Source organism: Chanodichthys erythropterus, chromosome 18, assembly GCF_024489055.1.
Source record: "Chanodichthys erythropterus isolate Z2021 chromosome 18, ASM2448905v1, whole genome shotgun sequence".
Taxonomy (NCBI): Eukaryota; Metazoa; Chordata; class Actinopteri; order Cypriniformes; family Xenocyprididae; genus Chanodichthys; species Chanodichthys erythropterus.
The window spans coordinates 35,573,241-35,596,708 of record NC_090238.1 but is presented as its reverse complement, the minus strand read 5'-3'; the positions used below and the strand labels follow the sequence as shown (position 1 = coordinate 35,596,708).

Sequence of the window (23,468 nt, the reverse complement as noted above, 5' to 3'; positions counted from 1 at the left end):
TTACCTGTAACCAAAAAGTTACATGGTGTTCCTTATTAAAAATGCCCAGACTTTCAGTTTTCTAAATGTGTTTATGAGTGCATGGGACCAATGTTGAAAGATCTGTATTGAGAGAGTTATTGTTGCATCATTGTCTGGGATTTTGACATTCATCCAGAAGAGAAGAGCATCTTTTACTTAGCTAACAAATGACTGTTTATTCCCGGGACCACCCAATATCCTGCACGCGCAGGTCCTGGCGTGTCCTGTCCTGTCAAAGATGATGTGTTTGATGTTTCATTAGTTCACAATGAACCTTCCTCCGTCCCATGGATGCAATTAAAATGCAAGACTGTTTACTCAATGCTGTAATCACTTATCATGCATGTTTTGATCGTGCTCTTTGTTCTAAAAGATTATATTAACTTTTTGTTTTTCTCAGTTTGACCTTTTTTGTACCAGCTAACAACCCATTTCAGCCAGAATTTCTTTTTACGAGTGTGGTTTGAAAAGACGCCTGTGACTATTAAGACTTTATAGCGTACATATAAACCAGAACACATAAAACGAGTAAATTCATCCGGCAGAAATATGCTGATTATGAGATGCATAAAAATAAAAGCAATTAATAAATGTACACAGGAACTTTAATTATAAAAGCCATGTGCTTGTAGCGGTATTCAAACGTGGCAAGAACATTAAATGCTCATAGGATATTAAAGAAGATTGTTCCAGATGTTTTCATGTATTTCATTCCATAAATATGCCGCATAATTCAGAAAGCAGTTTTGCCCAATTTAGAAAGCACAGATGGTGCGTTTAGTCTTAGCCACAACGGCATCTAAGTGCAGTAATTAATCATTCTAGACTGATGAATCTTGTTTCGATGTATAGGTTTATATTTAATTGTATTTTTAACTTTTGAAAGACTATGTTGCTATTGAAGTATACTACACTCAAGTTTGGGGTCAGTAAGATTTTATTTTTGTAAGAAATTTATACTTTTATTCAGCAAGGTCACACTTAATTGATCAAATGTGACAGTATAGACATTTATAATGTTACAAAATGTTTCTGTTTTGAAGAAATGAACTTTCAACATTAAATCTTGAGCATCAAATAAGCATATTAGAATGATTTCTGAAGGATCATGTGACTAAAGACTGGAGTAATGATACTGAAAATTCAGCTTTGCATCACAGGAATAAATTCAGTTTTAAATAGAAAACAATTATTTTAAATTGTAATATTTCATAATACATCTGTTTTTACTGTATTTTTGATCAAATAAATGCAGGCTTGGGGAGCATAAAAGATTTTTTTTTAACTGTAAAAGGTTTGCCACAAATTCAGCTGACTGGCTTCTCTGTGTTTGATTTCATATGAGTCTCTTCAGCTGTACATGATTTATGAGCTTCTACAGCTTTTGACTTCCTAACTAAACTCCTTTCCACAAATTGATCATAAAAACATTATAAATAAAAATGAATAACAGTTTTCTCTTAGTCTTAAGTGCAAACAATAAGTGCAACCTTATTCAAAGTAAAAAAAAAAAAAATCAAAGTGCAAAAGAGAGCAAATTTTTCTTCAAGCATGATACAGAGCTAAGAGATGGTTATAACTACACAGCCCAGCCTAAAGGCCCCAATATACTTCAAGCGAAGTTCTTTTTCGTTTTTCGTTTAGGGATAAAACGAAGTTCGAAATACATGAGTAGCGATATAATGTAATCGAACTTCTGACGCCGCCCACTCCTCTGAGAGCGACGGTTGGATGAATATGTAAAAATGTTGCGCATTTTCCTCTCAGTAACAAAATAAATACAACAAAATTGAGAAACTAGCAAAGATTTTTTAATAAAGCATAAGAAAAGCATCTGATCATGGCAATGTGGATATGTTTTGTTTGAATGAGCTCTGTAATTTGGCACTCCATAAAGTCATTTATATTTATAGCATTTTATAAAATAGATTGCTTAAAATCAAGCAGCTTTACCATAATAAACACGAAAAAAGTGTCAGTCTCTCATTTTATCAGAAGTACAGCTTCGTTTTCTACTATAAAGAACCTCTCCAGTGTTCATGTTTTCACTCGCGGATGTCTGACTTGTATGGACTCGAGAGGAGAAATGAACTGGAAAAGATTTTCCGAGTGAAAGAAGTCGGAGCCTCAGTGCACACCTACCTTTCGTAATGGCCACAGACCAATGGTAGTACAAAGGTGTTTAACTGCCGAAGCAAACTTTTTCAGAAAGCTTTGGCAAGCTGTTTCGAACTTCCAAAACTAACTTTGTTTCGGACTGATTTAGTTCGAAATGACGTCACATTAGTTCGTTCTTGGATTTCGTTTGAAGTATATCGGGGCCTAAAGATAGCTTTCAGATTGGGTGATATTTGCATGCATCAGGTAGTCAATATTGAATATTGTCAATATTTTCAATATTGAAATTGCATTTAAATGCATGCTCGCGTTTTACTTTCGCTTTCGCGTGTACTCTATGTATAGGTAGAGGCGATGCTGAGTGTGCATTCTACAAGATAAGACATTTGTCAGACGCTTTGGCTCTTTTGTGCAACGAATTCTCCGCCATGGTCTTGTCAGTCATCTCGTCACTTACACTCGTCATGTGATCAGTGAACTCTGATTCCTGCTGAACTACGTACGACTCTACAGCTTGTGTTAGATGAGCTGGATGGAACTGAAGCGACCGTTATCCAACTGAATTAAATGGTTTTTATTTTCTATATAAAGGAAAAAAAGATGTAAATGTAGCGGTGGCATATTCTATCCTAATTTCACCCTCACACTTAGTCATGGCAATATCACGAGACTGCTTTTCCCCCTCAACGAGAAATCTTTCACATTTTAATCTCGCAAGATTTTGTGGAACACAATTTCGCATTCATGATGTATCGAGTCATGACTTGTATTTGATATTTAACATTGCCTTTGATATATCATGATGCAATTGCTGATACCCAGCCCTAAACAACATCTACACTTCCAAAATAAAAAAAAATTTAAAATCTGGATGTGACAAAGGCAACTGTGAAAACTGAAACTGTACAGATTTTGTTTACAGGTTTTTACAAACCGTAAAATAAACACTTTTTTTGTCTTGTAGGTAGAGAGAGCTTATTCCATCTGCGGCACTGTTGAATACATGGCGCCTGAGATTGTAGCGGGAGGAGAGTCAGGACATGACAAGGTAAAGTGAACTGCTCCTCCGTCCATTTACCACATTTCATGTTATATGTGAAATTTTCTTAAGCAGCTTTAAGTTAGACTTTTATTCAACAGTGATTCATTCATTAATTTTTAAAATGTTCCTGCATACATTTGAATGCTGTTGGGAATATAACCAGTGTGTTGAACCGATGTTCTCCTGCAGGCGGTGGATTGGTGGAGTATGGGAGTTCTGATGTATGAGCTGTTGACCGGAGGCTCTCCTTTCACTGTCGACGGCGATGAGAACTCTCATTCTGACATTGCTGAGTAAGACAAGCACATACATATACCAATACTTGATGGGGTGGGAAATGTAAAGAATTTAAGCATTTTGGTTCTGATTGTGATTCTTCTTAGCAACTCTGGTTCAATTAATAATTCTCTAAGTTCTTTATTGAACTAAATTTATTTAAAGTCCCTCTCTAGTAAATAATTTTATCCCTTAACTCATTTTTGATCACCAAAAATTACATATTTAAATGTTTTTTTCCTTAAAAAAAAATCTTCATGGCTTAAAATAGCTTGAATGCAACCCTTGCTTCATTTAGTATTCTATGAATATTCAAATTAGCCCTGCCTCCACTCATACCAGCTCAGAGATCCACTCGTTGATGATCACACATTGACGTGATTGGTTACAAGATAGTTTGTGACGTCAGAAACACCGCCGGCGATTTCAAACCGTGTTTTTGAGACTGTCTGTGTTTCGCTGCAGTTTTAAAGGTGCCATCGAACGTTTTTTTTACAAGATGTAATATAAGTCTAATAAGGTGTCCCCTATATGTGTCTGTGAAGTGTCAACTCAAAATACCACATAGATTTTTTTTTTATAATTTTTTTTAACTGCCTATTTTGGGGCATCATTAACTATGAACCGATTCAGGCTGCGGCCCCTTTAAATCCTCACACTCCCCGTCCCCGGAGCTTGCGCTTGACTTAAACAGCATAAACAAAGTTCACACAGCTAATATAACCCTCAAAATGGATCTATACAAAGTATTCGTCATGCAAACTGCATGCATACATCAGATAATGTGAGTGTAGTATTTATTTGGATGTTTACATTTGATTCAGAATGAGTTTGATAGTGCTCCGTGGCTAAAGCTAACATTACACACTGTTGGAGAGATTTATAAAGAATGAAGTTGTGTTTATGAATTATACAGACTGCAAGTGTTAAAAAATGAAAATAGCGACGGCTTTTGTCTCTGTGAATATGGTAATAAACGATGGTAACTTTAACCACATTTAACAGTACATTAGCAACATGCTAACGAAACATTTAGGAAGACAGTTTACAAATATCATTAAAAATATCATGGATAATGTCAGTTATTATTGCTCCATCTGCCATTTTTCGCTGTTGTTCTTGCTTGCTTACCTAGTCTGATGATTCAGCTGTGCACAGATCCAGACGTTCATACTGGCTGCCCTTGTGTAATGCCTTGAACATGGGCTGGAATATGCAAATATTGGGGGCGTACATATTAATGATCCCGACTGTTACGTAACAGTCGGTGTTATGTTGAGATTCGCCTGTTCTTCGGAGGTCTTTTAAACAAATGAGATTTATATAAGAAGGAGGAAAAAATGGAGTTTGAAACTCACTGTATGTCATTTCCATGTACTGAACTCTTGTTATTCAACTATGCCGAGGTAAATTAAATTTTCCATTTGATGGCATCTTTAAAGAGAAAATACTTAGCAGTGGTGTTGACTTACCTTTGGTTTGTTTAAAGTATAATAAAAACACCACATAGACATATAATCAACATTAAAAACTTGATTTTCACCTCAGAGGGACTTAGTTTATTTTTTTTTAAATACCACTTACTAAAATACAACAAAATGCATGATGTGTATCTCATTGTCAAATGAGCGATCAGTTAACTACACTGACTTTAGTGTCATAAGCCTGCATACACATAAAAATATTTTTTTTTTGTGGTTAATTTCAAATCGGAAATGATGAAATTTGATGACTGATAAGAGTTATTCGTTCAAGAATCTGACTTAAACAGATCTGAAAGCATATGAAAATTTTTAGATTGTTGCTTTTTTTAAAAAAGTGGAACTTGCTCTGAATAAGAACTGTTTCTTGGTTCCCAACCCTAGTTCTCTGTACGCCTTTATGTGGTTTAACACCAGTTTCCTTTCCATTATCTAGAAGTCCATCTTGTTTTGAAATCATGAATTTGGTTGCATCAGCATGTTGACAGAATAACATCAAATTACTTTCTTAAAGGCACAATATGTAAGATTTTTGCATTATAATATCCAAAATCTACTAGCACAATGTTATATATCTTGATAACTTGTGTGCTTATATTATCCCAAATGTTTCCAACAATGTTTAAATTCAGAGAAATTCACAATTTTAACCAGTGTTGTCTCCCTCCTCATTGCGTCACCTGTTAATGGTGCCATGCCCTCGTTTTCAGCTTTTACTAGCATATACACCATGGCAACACAGTGAGTCTCGTGAAAAAATGCGGAAGTAGTAGTTGTAGTGTCTAGCCAGAGCCACTTCAAGGCCATAAGCCAAAAAATAAGACCATCTCTGGTCTAGCATGCCACTCTGTTGTTGTTTCGCACAGCCGTCATGGACCACATTTATTCGTTATCTTTTGTAGCAGGTTCTGTCGCCAAAGATTTCTCCAAGAAACGTAAACGTACGGATGAATCAAAATCAAAAGATTTTTGGACGAGAATTTTTTTTTTAGTGCTCTAATTATTATTTAAGATACAGTTTTCTCTGTTACCTTTGTTCTTTTATTAACATTAATGACTGACATTAGCGACTGGTTTATTAGGCTGCTGTCACTTTAAGAGCTGCTGCTGCCGAACATGATGTGGATCTGACACGCATCTCATTTTCTCACAACTTTTTAATTTCATTTAAGACATTATTTAACTCATTTAAGACTGCTCTTTTACTAATACTCGACAAAAAAGGCATTTTGTTTGCATAATTGTGTTTGTTCAAGTTTTAATTATAATAATTATTGTTTGTTCAAGTTTTGTTGTTGTTTTGAATATGCAACCTCTAGTGGGGAAAATTGCATACTGTGCCTCTAAAGCTGCATTTGTTTTTTATTACAATTCAAATATGAATCTGCAGGAAGGGTTTGGTTTTGATTAATTCTCTCTCTTTGCCCAATAGGAGAATTATGAAAAAGGATCCCCCGTTCCCCAAAGACATGGGCCCTCTGGCCAAAGACATTATCCAGCGACTGCTAATTAAAGACCCAAAAAAGAGGCTGGGCTCTGGCCCCTCAGGGGCCCAGAATGTGAAAAGCCATCCATTTTACCAGGCAAGACAAAAATGAACCATTGACTTTTTTTTTTTCACAAAAATTAATTTTAAATTAAATGAGAAGCATAATTATTTCCCTTGTCATTTTGTTGGCTTGTTAAAGTTCATTTAGGCTTGAGGGACCAACATCAAAAATGTTTGACTTTTGTTGCTTCAGAAAATGAATTGGGAGGATCTAGCTGCTAAGAAGGTTCCGGCTCCTTTCAAACCTGTAATTCGTGATGAGCTGGATGTGAGCAACTTTGCAGAGGAGTTTACGGAGATGGACCCCACCTACTCTCCTGCGGCTCTTCCTAACAACTGTGACCGCATCTTCCAGGTAGGGGAATTAAAGGATTAGTTCACTTCAGAATTAAAATTTCCTGATAATTTACTCACCCCCATGTCATCCAAGATGTTCATGTCTTTTTTCTTCAGGCAAAAAGAAATTAAGTTTTTTGAGGAAAACATTCCAGGATTTTTCTCCATATAGTGGTCTTCAACAGTTACCAATGGGTTTAAAAAAAAAAAGAGCTCTACATGATCCCAGACAAGGAATAAGGGTTTATCTAGTGAAGCGATCGACCATTTTCTTAAAAAAAAAAAAAAAAAAAAATTTCTTAAAGGTGCCCTAGAATCAAAAATTGAATTTATCTTGGCATAGTTAAATAACAAGAGTTCAGTACATGGAAATGATATATTTTCATTTTTAAACAATTGCAGTTTGTATAACTCATAAACACACATTCTTTATAAATCTCTCCAACAGTGTGTAATGTTAGCTTTAGCCACGGAGCACTATCAAACTCATTCAGAATCAAATGTAAACATCCAAATAAATACCATACTTACGCAATTAGACATGCTGCATGATGAACACTTTGTAAAGATCCATTTTGAGGGTTATATTAGCTGTGTGAACTTTGTTTATGCTGTTTAAGGCAAGCGTGAGCTCCGTGGGCAGGGAGCGCGTGATTTAAAGGGGCCGCGCAGCCTGAATCGGCGCATATTTAATGATGCCCCAAAATAGGCAATTAAAAAAATGAATAAAAAAAAATCTATGGGGTATTTTGAGCTGAAACTTCACAGACACATTCAGGGGACACCTTAGACTTATATTACATCTTTTAAAAAGACGTTCTATGGCACCTTTAAATAAAAATATACTTTTTAAACACAAATGACCTTAGCAGCATTTTTTTTGTTTGCGAAGCCTTAAAGGGATAGTTCACCCAAAAAAAGAAAATGAAATGAAAATTCTGTCATCAGTTTCTTTCTTCTGTTGAACACAAAAGAAGATATTTTGAAGAATGTTGGTAACCAGACAGTTGACGACAGCCATTGACTTCCATAGTATTTTTTCCCTACCTGCTACCGTCAACTGTCTAGTTACCAACATTCTTTAAAATATCTTCTTTTGTGTTCAACAGAAGAAAGAATCTCATACAGGTTTGGAACAACATGAGGGAGAGTAAATACAGACAATTTTCATTTACAAAATTTTAATTTTTAGGTGAACTATCCCTTTAATGGGTATCATACAATTTAATACATTATTATTTTGCTCTGTTAATGTTGCAGTTTCTAATGAAGTTATCATGCAAAATTTACTCACCAATGCAAATTTGCAAATTTGTGAAAATTAACTAAATGTTAATTTTTTTATTAAATGTTGCCAAATATTATTGCTACAATCAAATGAACATACACTACAGTTTAAACATATAGGGCCCTATTTTAATGATCTAAACGCAAAGTGTAAAGCGCACGGCGCAGGTGCACTCAGGGCATGTCCAAATCCACTTTTGCTATTTTAACGACGGAAAAACGGTCCGTGCGCTGGGGCGCATTTTTGAAATGGGTTGTCCCTATTCTCTTAATGAGTAATGGGCGTAACGTTCAATAAACCAATCAAAGTGTCATCTCCCATTCCCTTTAAGAGCGAGATGCACTCGCGCCATGGCGGATTGCTATTTACATGCCGAAATTTGTTGGCGGAAAAGCTGAACGCTTTTCAAGCGAAGAAACTGATCTGCTCGTGCGCGAAGTTAAAGCGCGCGAGCAGATCATCTACGGGACAAGCAGGATATAACATTATATATATTATATAATTATATATTATATAACATATAACATTATAAAATACACTGACTTATTAAACACACCGTTTCAACTGAGGAGTTCAACGAGTGATGTTTTGCTGAAATTACCTGTTAAGTGGCCAGTCAATCTTTCAGTCGTCTGCGTTGGATGCGGGCTTTCAAATAGCTCCGCGCGATCAGTCAGTTAATATGTGTGTGTATTGGCAAGATTGTTCAATTAATTAGCCAGTTTCGTTCATCATTATAAGTAGTAATAGGCTGAATTGAAAATAGGTATCCTAATTCTAATACACACAATGACTATTCATCATTACATTTTTATATTTATGTAGCCTACACAATAATATTCTTTTACACTGTAATCCTTTTGTTTTTAATATTTGGCATATTTGTGTGATGCGCATCCCTGTGTGTAATAAGCAAAGTCGACGCTCACTGTGGACGCGCCCGGAGGTGCAGTTTCTACCAACGCGCTCTAACAAAAAAATATTGCGCCACTGACTTTAGACTTTAGACCAGGTTTGAGTTGGTCTATGGCGCAGTCTATTTTCAGCTGCTTAAAATAGCAATGCGCCGGCAATGCGCCTGAACACACCTCTTTTTTAGACCAGCACGCCCATGGGCGCACTAACTGGCGCAAATGCATTTACTAATTTAAGGACGTGGCGCTGAACGGGAAAACGCGAACGGCGCCGGACGCAAACTAGCAAACACACTTGCGCTGCGCCTTGCGTCGCATTGCGCCAGGTGTATTATAGGGCCCTTAGGGTCTGTAAATAAAAAAAAATAAAAAAAAAAGAAGAAAACAGTTTTTCTTTGCTCACCAAGGCTGCATTTATTTGATCAAAAATACTGTAAAAATAGTTTTAAATTTAACATTAGCAACATGATTTCAAATATATTTTAAAATTCCTGTGATGGCAAATCTGAATTTTCAGCATCATTACTCCAGTCTTCAGTGTCACATGATCCTTCTGAAATCGTAATATGATGATTTGCAGCTCAAGAAACATTTCTTATTATTATCATTATCAGTGTTGAAAGCAGCTGTGCTTCTTAATGTTTTTGTGGAAACCACAATACCTTTTTGGGGGATGAATAGGAAGATCAAAAGAACAGCATTTATCTGTAACAGAATTTGTAAATGTCTTCACTTGAATTTTTATGCATTAAAAGTGACCCCAAACTTACTCAAATTTCACTTCAAAAATATTTCAGGGTTTGAAAATGGCCAAGTATCAGCTGATTTCTTTGCCAGGCCAATATATCTACCTAAACCAGTGTTGATTCACACTGAGCATTTATTTATGATACTGAGAATGAATTTCTGCACACGAGTGGACATTTGATGTTGCGTTAGGATATAATTGTTCAGTTAACCCTTCATTATCAGTAAGCAGGAAGTACTGAAGTGGATATGGGCAAGTCAGCCTTTATAATGATCACTTACGCAACGTGAGCCCGGCTGTCTGTGTTGGTATTCAGATGAATTAGAGAGCTGTTTGGAGATGTAATTATGGTGATATGTTTCAAGCATCAGATGTGAATGACTATTTTTGATGCGGCTTGATCCATAACGTTGCCTATAGCATGATGCCAGCTGAAATGGGAGGCTGCGAAAGAGATGGTGTCTATGATTGCCTTCTGAATCCTTCAGTCTGGCGGATCAATGCCGCCATTAAACGGCTCTGTCATGGAATAAAAGGTCGGCGTCTGCGAGAACAACCATGTCTGGCTCAATTACTCCTTCAACCTTTGATTACCAACTTCATCTTGGCTTTTCTGAGCGTTCGCCTTTCATGTGCGCTGGAATTTTGATCCTTCATAATTCTCGGGCGGTACAATTGCAGCGACGTCTGCAATGATAACTTTCGAAACGCACCACCACGCACACACATGCATAGCCGCATATAAACCCAGCCACCCCCTCGAACTCCTCACAAACTGAAATTAGGCTGCATTAGAGGACTGTGATAATTTGAAAAGCAGGGCAATCAAATACCTTGGCTTAGCAATTAAAAGCATTTCAACCATTCATCTCCTCATCCTTCCGTCCAGCCATCCTCTCATTCCGCCAGCCACTCCTCCGCCCATGTAGCACACAGCTGCAGTCTGGCCGCGTAAGTGGGACATGGGCTGGCAGAGGCTTTATTTAGTTGGGTGCACATGATGCAGTCGTTGCAAACAATGTGACTGGAGTCCCTTGGCATGTAAGATTTGCAGAAATGCAAAAGGCTGAGTTGTTTGAGTTCCTTCAGTGACCCTGAAAACTCCTCTGCATCAGTTCCCTCTTCTCTTAGTGAGTGTGTTTATTGATGTTTGTATCTGCAGGGCTATTCCTTCATGGCTCCCTCCATCCTGTTTAAGAGGAATGCGGTGATGGACGACCCGGCTCAGCTGTGTGGCGTGTCAGAGAGGCCGGGCTCCGCTGCTGTTGCCCGTAGCGCTATGATGAAGGTCAGTCTGCATATTGCTGTGTAGTAACATTTAAAGCTGACCTGTCTTTTTTTAAAGGGATAGTTCACCCAAAAATCTAAATTAAATGCTACAAAAGTGTAGAACAGGGCCACTGTTATGCAGAGTTTAGCTACAACCCTAATTAAACACCTGAACCAGCTAATCAAGGTCTTCAGGATTACTAGAAACTTCCAGGCAGGTGTTTTGGAGATGGTTAGAGCTAAAATCTGCAGGCACTCCAGGAGCAGAGTTTGACACGAATAGAATATGGTCCCTTTAAAGGTGCCATAGAATGGGAAATTGAATTTACCTTGGCATAGTTGAATAACAAGAGTTCAGTACATGGAAATGACATACAGTGAGTCTCAAACTCCATTGTTTCCTCTTTCTTATATAAATCTAATTTGTTTGAAAGACCTCCGAAGAACAGGCGAATCTCAACATAACACCAACTGTTACGTAACAGTCGGGATCATTAATATGTATGACCCCAATATTTGCATATGCCAGCTCATGTTCAAGGCATAATAACTGACATGATCCATGATATGATATTTTTAGTGATATTTGTACATTTCTAAATGTTTCGTTAGCATGTTGCTAATGTACTGTTAAATGTGGTTAAAGTTACCATCGTTTCTTACTGTATTCACGGAGACAAGAGCCTTCGCTATTTTCATTTTTAAACACTTCAGTCTGTATAATTCATAAACACAACTTTATTCTTTATAAATCTCTCCAACAGTGTAGCATTAGCTGTTAGCTACGGAGTATAGTCTCACACTCATACAGAATCGAATGTAAACATCCATATAAATACTATACTCACATGATCCGATGCATGCATGCAGTATGCATGACGAACATCTTGTAAAGATCCATTTGAGGGTTATATTAGCTGTGTGAACTTTGTTTATGCAATGATAGAGTCGAGAGCTCGGGGGGCGGGAGCACGTGATTTAAAGGGGCCGCAGCCTGAATCGGTGCATAGTTAATGATGCACCAAAATAGGCAGTTAAAAAAATGAATTAAAAAAAATCTATGGGGTATTTTGAGCTGAAACTTCAGACACATTCAGGGGACACCTTAGACTTATATTACATCTTGTGAAAGAAGGTTCTAGGGCACCTTTAAGTAAATTAATATCATCAATTTTCCTTGACTTCTGACAAACTGACCATAGGACTCGCCATTCTACATGAACTATGAGATGGACCTGAGGGAGAACGCTCTGGGAGAGGGAAGCTTCTCCATCTGCAGACAATGCACTCACAAGAAGACCGGACAGAAATATGCTGTAAAGATTGTCAGTAAAAGGTACCGGCTATGCAGCCTGACAAGAGAGTATTTTTGATGTATTTAAAGTTCAGTTATATTTCATAATAATCATTGAAGTGATTTGTAGTGCTCATTTATCATTCTGCAGAATGGAGGCACAGACGCAGAAAGAGATTGCCGCTCTCAAACTGTGCGACGGACACCCCAACATAGTCAAACTACATGAAATCTACCATGACCAGGTATGACAGTGTTTGAGAAAGAGCTCCTGTACGCATCAAAGCCTCTTTCATTTAAAGGACTGGGCTAGCCTGAATAAGTTTGAACCCTCTTTGTCCTCACACCTGCCCCAGATTTAATTCCATCCCTCCTGTTCATAAACTGTCCTCTTCCTTTTCTTTGTACTTCATCTTAATTACCATCCAGTCTTTATCAGATGCAACCGTAAAGAAGGTTAACACTAACTGGGATGCGTTTCTCAAAAGCATTGTAAGCATAAGTAGATTGTAGATCCATTGGCACCAGTGGTCTTTACAATTATCTTGATGCTTTTGAGAAACGCAGCCCTGGAGAAATAACACCATGGTTGATTTTCAGTGGTCAACAAAAACATCCAAACGTGACTTATTTAATAAGCATGCTCTGTCCCTTTTCCTAAAGAAAAAAACCTACTTAAATTTCCTGAAGGAAGTGTAAGTCCTCGCAAGGCAGCAAAACAATGGAAGTCCATCAGATCTGCTTTCTCATTGTTCTGGCCGCTGTGTTAGAATTTGATATAGGTTGAACAGAAGTAAGAAAAAAGAACAAATACAATACAGTATGCCAATCAAAGCAAGACAAATCAGATGGCAAATCAGAAAAAATCTTTTGCAAGAGAATCCTGGCCAAGATATTCAGCAACACAACTCATGTGGTTTTAACAGATAACATCCATCCATCCATAGATACATACAAACACACAAGTTAAATAAAAAAAACAAAAAAAAAAAACAAAATATATATATATATATATATATATATATATATATATATATATATATATATATATATATATATATATACACACTGTGAAGGGATATCAATACATAACTAAATCAGACAAAGCATCTACAACTTGATGTTTCTGTCTCCAAATCTTTAAAAAAAAAATCACTTTAAAAAAAAATCACTTTAAAAATGTCCAATGAGACCAGCTCATTAAGTTTCGACTTCATTTGCAAATTATTCCAGGCAGAGGGAGCAGCAAATTTAAATGCCTTTTCCCCTAATTCAGTACACACCACTGGAACAGATGGTAAGAGAAATTCCTGGGACCGAAGGCCATAACTACCGACATGTTTTTTTACAGACGTAGGTCTGAAGATATGAAATAAGCAGACCCAGGATAGATTTATAATTAATAACATGCCAGATAAACAGTGTCCAAAGCATATAAACACTGAGAAGATGCATATGACATCACCATAATCCAGTACAGACATAAAAGTGGTGGCAACAAGCCTTTTTTAAAAGGTGCCCTATAATCAAAAATTTTATTTATCTTGACATAGTTGAATAACAGGAGTTCAGTACATGAAAAAGACATACATTGAGTCTCAAAGTCCATTGTTTCCTCCTTCTTGTGTAAATCTCATTTGTTTAAAAGACCTCCGAAGAACAGGTGAATCTCAACATAACACCGACTGTTACGTAACAGTCGGGATCATTAATATGTATGACCCCAATATTTGCATATGCCAGCCCATGTTCAAGGCATTACACAAGGGCAGCCAGTATTAACGTCTGGATCTGTGCACAGCTGAATCATCAGACTAGGTAAGCAAGCAAGAACAATAGAGAAAAATGGCAGATGAAGCAATAATAACTGACATGATCCATGATATCATGATATTTTTAGTGATATTTGTAAATTGTCTTTCTAAATGTTTCGTTAGCATGTTGTTAATGTACTGTTAAATGTGGTTAAAGTTACCATCGTTTCTTACTGTATTCACGGAGACAAGAGCAGTCACTATTTTCATTATTAAACACTTGCAGTCTGTATAATTCATAAACACAACTTCATTCTTTATAAATCTCTCCAACAGTGTAGCGTTAGCCGTTAGCCACGGAGCGCTATCAAATTAATTCAGAATCAAATGTAAACATCCAAATAAATACATGATATGATGCATGCATGAAGTATGAAAGACGAACATCTTGTAAAGATCCATTTGAGGGTTATATTAGCTGTGTGAACTTTGTAAATGCACTGTATTATAGTAGAGAGCTCGGGGGGCAGGGAGTACGTGATTTAAAGGGGCCGCATCCTGAATTGGTGCATAGTTAATGATGCCCCAAAATAGGCAGTTAAAAAAATTAATTTAAAAAATCTATGGGGTATTTTGAGCTGAAACTTCAGACATATTCAGGGGACACCTTAAACTTATATTACATCTTGTACAAAATGGTTCTAGGGCACCTTTAAGAATTGATTCTAAAATAAAAACCCAGTTTCACTTTCAGTCTTTTCACCAGTTGTTGAACATGAGGGCCAGAGGAGAGAGAGTCATCAGTTAAAATCCCAAGATAACTATACTGAGACACAAACTCAATCTCTGAACCTCGGGAAATGGTAATTGAAAGAAGATTGAGGGATTGAGTTCAAATAAGTTACGCTGAACAATATTTAAAGCAAGCTGCAACTGAGAGATCCAGATTGGGTGTGGATCCTGAACTATATACAACTGTATTATCAGCGTGATAGTGAAAAATTGAATTATGAACATTTTAATCAATATTATTAATATATAGAGTAAATAGGAGTGGTCCTAGGACTGACCCCTGTGGCACACCCTTAGTTACATTAAGTGAACAAGAGATAAGACCTTCTGCCTGTACACAATGAGTTCTGTTTGATTAAACCAACCAATAGCATATTTAGATAATCTAATACTGACAAGAGGTGCATCAATTTTTGGTCAAGATCTTATATTGACAATGCAAGAGTCAAGCAGTCTACTCTAGTCTACTCTATCATGGACTCCATCTGGACTCAATTCATGTGTGAAAATGCTTTCAGTGTCACACGATCCTTCAGAAATCATTCCAGTATGCTGATTTGGTGCACAAGAAACATTTCATATTAAAGGGTTAGTACAGAAATGTAAATAATGTCATTAATTACTCGATTTATTAATTGCCGTTTTACACCCATAAGACCTTCGTTCATCTTCGGAACACAAATTAAGATATTTGGCTCAGTGAGGCCTGCATTCACAGCAATGACATGTCAGATCCATTAATGTACTAAAAACATATTTAAATCAGTTCATGTGAGTACAGTAGTTTTACCTTAATATTATAAAGTGACGAGAATACTTTTTGTGTGCCAAAAAAAACAAATAACTTTTCAACAATATAGTGATGGGCCACTTTCAAAACACTGCTTCAGAGCTTTATGAATCGAATCAGTGATTCGGATCTCCTATCAAACGGCTAAACTGCTGCAATCACGTGACTTTGGCGCTTTGAGTCACTGATTCGATTGAAAAGTCGTTATTTTGGTGTACAAAAAATATTCTCGCTGTTTTATAATATTAATATTGAACCACTGTGCTCACATGAACTGATTTAAATATGTTTTTAGTACATTAATGGATCTTGAGAGAGGAAATGTCATTGCTGGCTATGCAGGTCTCACTGAGCCATCGGATTTCATCAAAAATATCTTAATTTGTGTTCCGAAGATGCACGAAGGTCTTACGGGTGTGGAACGACGAGAGGGTGAGTAATAATGACAGAATTTTCATTTTTGGGTGAACTAACCTTTTAATGTTGTAAACAGTTGTGCTGCTTAATATTTTGTGAAAAGCGTGATGCATCTTTTTAGTATTTTTTGAAGAAGAGAAGCTTCAAAAGAACAGCATTTATTATATAAAAAATCTTTTGAATTATCTTTACTGTCACTTTTGATCAATTTAATGCATCCCTGCTGAATAAATGTATTAATTTCTTAAAAAAAAAAAAAAAATTATTTACTTTCTTATATTTTTCATCGTCACTGTTGCTGGGGTTTATTAGGCCTTTAGGCGTTTGTGTATTATTTTTGTGTTTTTCACTGTTTGCCAGACATCCTGATCCTTCGTCCTATTCATTAGTATGATAAGCTAGAGTCAGTTGGGCTGCTCTTCACATCTGTGAAAGTGTGTATGTGTGTGCGTGCCCACTTGCCAATTGGAGGTTATCAACCCCACGCTCTGTACCCAGTGCCGTGCCCCAGATGAAAAGCAGAGCCGCCCTGCCCGGTCAGGGTCTTTGTTCCTCTATACCAGAGATAATGAGAGATATTAGCTTGCTCTTTTTCATTTGCCTTTTTTTTTTTTTTTTTTTTTTTTTTTTTTCTTCTGTGCGCACACACACATACACACTTGCACACTCGTACACTCTTTTCTATCTCATCCCACCCCCATACAGGACCCAAACACTTGTTCTGCGGTTCACTTATTCACACTCATTCAGCGTATAATGAGACTGAAGCCCATTTTAAAAATCATCTTAAATCTGAACCTTTGCCAAACGGTTTTTCCAGTCCTTCAAAGGCATCATTCCCTCTGTCTGTCATTAAATGTACGTCCGTGCAAGGATAGAAGGCTTTTCATAATATCTATCTGTCAGTTTTGTGTAATTGCGATCATATACCATTCCATGTGGTTATTCTTGCAAATATTGCATTTCCATGTGCTCGCTAATTTTATGTTTGGACTCTTACCTCTTTTATTAGGCAGAATGATAGTAGAAAGAAGCTTGGCAATATATGCCGCTTGTAAATGTATTTTTTTGTACCTTTGTAAGGGCAGTTTTTATGAATACCTCATTGAATATATTTGGGTTGTCTTTTATGTCAAATACTTACGTTATATATTTTTTTCAGTTTATAATATAGACCAGGGGTTCAAAACTCCAACCTTGATTAAACTCACCTACTTATAACTTTCTAGTATTCCCGAAGACCGTGTGTGTTCGATTTGAAGCAGACCGATCGGTGCATGACATCAAAGTATCGCAAGAGCAATTAGAGAGATGGCTCTGAATTATTTGAGCTCTCTAATATGGTGAATTTATGTTTGTGTGCTTGTATAGCTACACACATATCTCGTTCTGGAGCTCTTGCGAGGTGGAGAGCTGCTGGAGAGGATCAGAAGGAAGCAGCACTTCAGCGAGACGGAGGCCAGCCGTATCATGCGCAGACTGGTGTCTGCCGTCAGCCACATGCATGATGTTGGCGTGGTGCACAGGGACCTCAAACCAGAGGTACAGCAGCACGCCACAACACATCCGCTGTCATTATCGTAGAAATACAACCCACATATCACAGCACTTTAGGTCGAGGAGCCCCAAAGTGCAGGTTGGGCAGAACTTTACATAGTAGTTAGGCCGCATGATTGACAAGTCTTGCTGAATGAAATAGAAAATGTATTCAAGAAACATCTGCGTTCAGTTTGGTGAACAGTGAATTAGTAAATGTTTATAATGGTAAACTAATAATGAGATTTTACTGCCTCAGTCTTTAATTTTCTGACTGTGTAATGGAGATGTTCTCTCTTTTCTCTTTGTAGAATTTGCTCTTCACTGACGACACTGAGAATTCAGAGATAAAAGTTATTGACTTTGGCTTTGCACGGCTCAAACCCCCCGACAATCAGCTCCTGAAGACTCCCTGCTTCACTCTTCAGTACGCAGCACCAGAAATCCTTAAATACGACGGTTACGATGAGTCCTGTGACCTCTGGAGTTTAGGAGTCATTTTGGTAAGGCCAGTATTCACACTGTACATGTCATGCTGGTATAGAATGTAATGTATGTGTACTAGGAACAGATGTGTAGACATTTGACAGCAAGGAAGTCCACTAAGGTTTAAAACAGTTGTGTTCACTATAGAGTAGGGGTGTGACGAGATGAGACAAGACCAAATTTTTCTTCAAGCATGATACAGAGCTAAGAGATGATTACAATTACACAGCCCAGCCTAAGATAGCTTTAATATTGGGAGATATTGGCATGCATCAGGGAGCTGCTTTCAAAATGAATATAATATAAGATAAGAATATAAGATAAGACATTTGTCAGACGCTTTGTCTCTGTATTCTCCGCCATGGTCTTGTCAGTCATCTCGTCACTTACACTCATCACGTGATCACTGAACTCTGATTCCCGCTGCACTGCGCATGACTCTGCGGCTCGTGTTGGATGAGCTGGATGGGATTGGAGCGACTGTTATCCAACTGAATTAAATGGTTTTGTACTTCTATAACAAGTAAAACGACAGTGGAGGTGTTATATAAACATACTATATCCAAATTGCACCATCATACGTCATGGCAGTATCATGAGACAGCTTTTTACCTCGATGAGATATCTAGTCACATTTTAATCTTCTGGCATGAGATCTCGTCACACCCCTACTATGGAGTGCTGCTGTGATGACGTATTTTTGTAGGCCAACCCGGAAGTTGGCATCACCCTGAAACTCAGGAGCATTTTTCTATAGGCCTTTGGATTAATGCAGAAAATGAGCTCTGTGTGACCAAGAAAAGTTGCAGCGAGCAAGTAATAAATAAATATACATCACACCATTCAGCTTTAGGTCACTTGGAAGTATCTTCTTGTTCAGGATTTTTAATGGAAATGAAATATTGAATGGTGAATATGAGTGCTTTCTTCCATTCCTGTATACTTGAGCTTTTATCCTGCTTCATGTATATTATTTACTCCTTTTGGATATGAATCCATGTTTTGCTGTTTCTGACACTTATTCAGTTGAACACAAACCAAAATAAACAAACTATCAAGCCCTTTCCCAGACAGCTTAGCATTGCTGATTGGAGTCATCACAGCTACCCTTAAGCGGAAGATTTCAGCCAGAACTTCATTGAGAGAAAGATGAGAGGAGATAGAGCCTGGGGGAGATGTCCATGGCTGAGTTATTTGTGTAGGAACATTTCTGCTTGCTCTGTATTGGGGAGCAGGACCTGACTGGGGGGAGAACAAGAGTAGTGCAGCAGAGTTTGACATGATGATCTCTGACAGGCTGTGAGCTGAGAGACCCTGGAGCTCTGCACAGCAAAGAGAGAGACCATAGCACTGAGAGAGATGAGGGCTATGTAGCTTATTTAGCTGTGTACATGTTTTCTTTTCTATTTTCTTACATTTTCATGAATCTTAAAGGGTTAGTTCACCCAAAAATGAAAATGATGTAATTAATGACTCACCCTCATGTCGCTCCAAACCCGTAAGACCTCCGTTCATCTTCAGAACACAGTTTAAGATATTTTAGATTTAGTCCGAGAGCTTTCTGTCCCTCCATTGAAAGTGTATGTACGGTAGACTGTCCATGTCCAGAAAGGCAATAAAAACATCATCAAAGTAGTCCATGTGACATCAGTGGGTCAGTTAGAAATTGTTGAAGCATCGAAAATACATTTTGGTCCAAAAATAACAAAAACTACGACTTTATTCAGCATTGTCTTCTCTTCCGGAATCCTTTCCATTGAATTGATTCCATTGAAACTTTTTTTTTTTTCAGGTCAAAGTTTAAACTAATTGTTATATACTTGCACTAGCATATTGTATATGACAATTTAGTTCAAACTTTGACCTGAGGAGGGCAGTAATACACTTAGCAGTCTCTACACTGCCGGAATTCAAACAGAGAAGAAGAAGAAGAGAGCTAGTTCAAGATGAGCGTTTATGGTTAAAACGTATTAAAAAAAAATTATTATTTTTTTTTTAGAAAATGAGCGATGGTTTATAAGACCCTTATTTCTTGTCTGGGATCGCTGTAAACTGTAATTTTGACCTTCAACCGTTTGGGCTCCATTGAAGTCCACTATATGGAGAAAAATCCTGGAATGTTTTCATCAAAAACCTTAATTTCCTTTCGACCGAAGAAAGAAAGACATGAACATCTTGGATAACATGGGGGTGAGTACATTATCAGGAAATTTTAATTTGAAAGTGAACTAATCCTTTAACATGCTTGACAAATTTAAAGGTCCTCTAAGTGATGTCACGCGTTTTTAGGCCAAAACATTTTTTGTCACATACAGCAAACATTTCTTCACTATCCGCTAGCTGTCCCCTGAACACACTGTAAAAAAAACGCGGTCTCTGTAGTCGCCACAAGCTCCGAAAACGGCAATAAAAACAAACTGGTGCAGCCTGGACCATGAAACATAATAAACACGCTCCAGCCAATAACCGACAAGAATGATTTTAAATGCGCGTTCATGACTGTTTCAGGAAGCACGGTTGGGGGGAGGAGGGAGGGTCTAGCTAGCCTCTGTTTTGTTTGACAACACTAAGAATGTCAACAGGAAGTTACTCCACCCAGGATCGCTTAGAGAACCTTTAAGGGCTTTATCAAACAAAACCTGTTGGTTATATAGATGATGATGATGATGGGTTCTGTCCAGGGACTACAAATGAAAAATGGCCTAATTCTGGCACATTTACAGTAATCTTATGTGCACGGTCCCTGCTGAATATAAATAAAGTGACAAACAAAGTCTATATAGTAATTTATAATGTAAACACTGTTTTGTTCTTTGTTTTTTAACCAGTGAAATATTTTATCCTCCATTTAAACATTGCCCTAACAATCAAAAAGGATTTAAAAGGGTAATCATCAATGAGTGTATTCAACGTGTACAATATTGACACATTTCCTAGTGAAAAAGACAAAAGGATCAGTAATTGATTGGATCAAGGAAAGCGTTTACAGTCAATTTCTCAAGGACTATTTCCCTCCATAGCACAGTTGGTATTTGGAAAATAAATTAGGTCATTTTTTCATTTCATGTTTACTTTAAAAGTTAGACACAGCTATTTATAATCAGCATAACTGAAGATAAATGTCTTTTTTTTTTTTTTATGAAGCCAAAGAGAAGCATATATGAAGAAAATGAAATAGGTCCTAAGATAGAGCCTTGAGGTACCCCGCATCAAGGTGCTCTTATATGCTTTGTTTTGTTGCAGTACACCATGCTATCTGGCCAGGTCCCATTTCAGTGTCAGGGGAAGAGTCTAGCGCACACCAGTGCAGAGGAGATCATGAGGAAAATCAAACAAGGAGACTTTTCTTTTGAAGGTGAAGCCTGGAGGAATGTGTCCAACCAGGCCAAGGATCTGATACAAGGTGAGACACAGCTGGAGATGTTTAGAGACCATTTTTGTAGTCTAAATAGGAATACATGTTAAAACTAAAATGTTAATGTGTGGTACAGAGCTGCTGACGGTGGACCCTGACAAGCGGATAAAGATGTGCGGCCTACGTTATAATGCCTGGCTGCAGGATGACAGTCAGCTCTCCTCTAACCCTCTTATGACCCCTGACATCCTGGGATCTTCTACCATATCAGTGCACTCTTGTTTCAAAGCCACCTTCAATGTAAGAAAACTGGAAGGAGGCTATAAAATAAAGATTACAACATAGTATAAAAGAGCAGATAGGTGTGGATAAATGTTAATGATAAATGCATAATTTTGGCCGTTTGGTTTCGGGGAAAAAATAGTGATTTTTATATGCAATTTACAGAACATGCTGACAATGCAGAGTAGGAAATTTGGTTATTTTTGTAACTTTCCAATTTATTATTAGTAGTATGCTTTGTATATTATGACTGTAATTTTGGCAGATAACAATTTTTTTTTTTTTTGCATATCCCTACTTTTGTTGTGTAATATGGTTATGTCTTCCCCAGGCCTTTAATAAGTGTAAGCGGGAGGGCTTCCGACTTCAGACGGTTGACAAGGCTCCTTTGGCCAAACGCAGGAAGATGAAGAAGACCAGCACCAGCACAGAGACCCGCAGTAGCTCCAGTGAGAGCACACACTCCTCTTCCTCTTCCTCCCAGTCTCAGGATAAGACGCTACCGGAGGAAGAGACAGCCATCATTCCCCAGGCCTCCGTGAGCACGCCTCTCACTCTGGTCCCTGACGATGAGGAGCCCTCTCAGGGCGAACTCCAGGTTACAGAGTGATAGGACATAACTTTCCAACTGTCTCATTCTTTCTCCTCACACTTTGGGCCGTACAACTCCAGAATTTGCATGTGGGAACCAACTCAAATCCATCATTAGCAATAGATGCACACCATGAGCACTGAAGACCGAGCTGGAGTGAACTTCTGGCTCAAGTCTTGCATGGCTTAATATCACTGTATCCAGTCCAGAGTCTCAAACACGAGAGAGAAGTTCACTTTGAGGAGCATCAAGACCTTCTCCACTGATAGACAAAAAGAAGAAAAGCCTGCTTGTGCATTGTCCTGACCAGGTGCTCTGCTTCAGGCTAAAAAAAGAGAAAAAGATAAGGAATATGTATTTAAAAAATAAATAAATAGAATTTATTTAAGAAGAGATTTATTGTTTATACAGACTTATCTCAAATTTAATAGATATTTGGTATATACCAGTTTGTCAGATTTAACAGCTCCATTTGTGCTGGGAGCTTTATGGTGTTGATTCACATATTTAACTTCAATCTTTGACTTCTTCCAAAAGATTTTACTGAAGTAGCAACAATTAGGTGTAATAGTTTCTGTGTTCTGTGTAAAACTCTTGTTTATGTAGTTACCCTTGGCAAGGTAAAAAAAAGACAGTTTGTTTCACATTTACGTGTTATTTTGACTTTCCTCAGGTTATTTATTTGTTCTTATAAACTTGAGCTCATTTTTAAAGAGTTGAAGACAAAGCCACCGGCTGAAGGTGCGGTCACATTTACTCTTGCTCTGCGAAATTTAGTCGCTGAAATCCAATTTTGTATTTGGTTTTGGTTAGATTTCACAGTTTAGCAGCGTTGACCAACAAGAAGAAACTGCTTGGTTTGAAAGTGACTGTGTGAGCATTGACAGTGGACGATGGAACATTTTTAGCTTTTTTGCTGAAATTTCGCTGATGTGACCGTGCCTTAAAAGAGAAAACGCTAGAGGTGTTGCCTGGGATGTTGGATTTCGTTACTCAAGGTTTTATGCTCGAGTATAAATTTAGGCTGTACATGAATCTGCCGATAGATGTTTAAAGTCAACATGAATTTAAAATAGACCCATTTTAAATTATTAATGGACTTGATTCTATTGATTCATCGGTGCATGT

At 37.5% G+C, this 23,468-nt stretch overlaps 1 protein-coding gene across 1 annotated transcript in view; it reads left to right on the top strand.

The window, feature by feature from the left end:
- rps6ka5 (ribosomal protein S6 kinase, polypeptide 5) overlaps window positions 1-23,225 on the top strand; it is a 39,524-nt gene extending 16,299 nt beyond the window's left edge. Inside the window, exons 6-17 of the mRNA XM_067367611.1 lie at window positions 3,104-3,187; window positions 3,371-3,474; window positions 6,371-6,521; window positions 6,681-6,842; window positions 10,936-11,061; window positions 12,245-12,378; window positions 12,488-12,581; window positions 17,461-17,631; window positions 17,937-18,128; window positions 21,355-21,514; window positions 21,603-21,766; window positions 22,080-23,225. Of these exons, the coding sequence (XP_067223712.1) occupies window positions 3,104-3,187; window positions 3,371-3,474; window positions 6,371-6,521; window positions 6,681-6,842; window positions 10,936-11,061; window positions 12,245-12,378; window positions 12,488-12,581; window positions 17,461-17,631; window positions 17,937-18,128; window positions 21,355-21,514; window positions 21,603-21,766; window positions 22,080-22,358 (1,821 nt within the window). The 3' untranslated portion in view covers window positions 22,359-23,225. The remainder of the gene's footprint in view (window positions 1-3,103; window positions 3,188-3,370; window positions 3,475-6,370; window positions 6,522-6,680; window positions 6,843-10,935; window positions 11,062-12,244; window positions 12,379-12,487; window positions 12,582-17,460; window positions 17,632-17,936; window positions 18,129-21,354; window positions 21,515-21,602; window positions 21,767-22,079) is intronic.
- The last annotated feature ends 243 nt before the right edge of the window (window positions 23,226-23,468 follow it).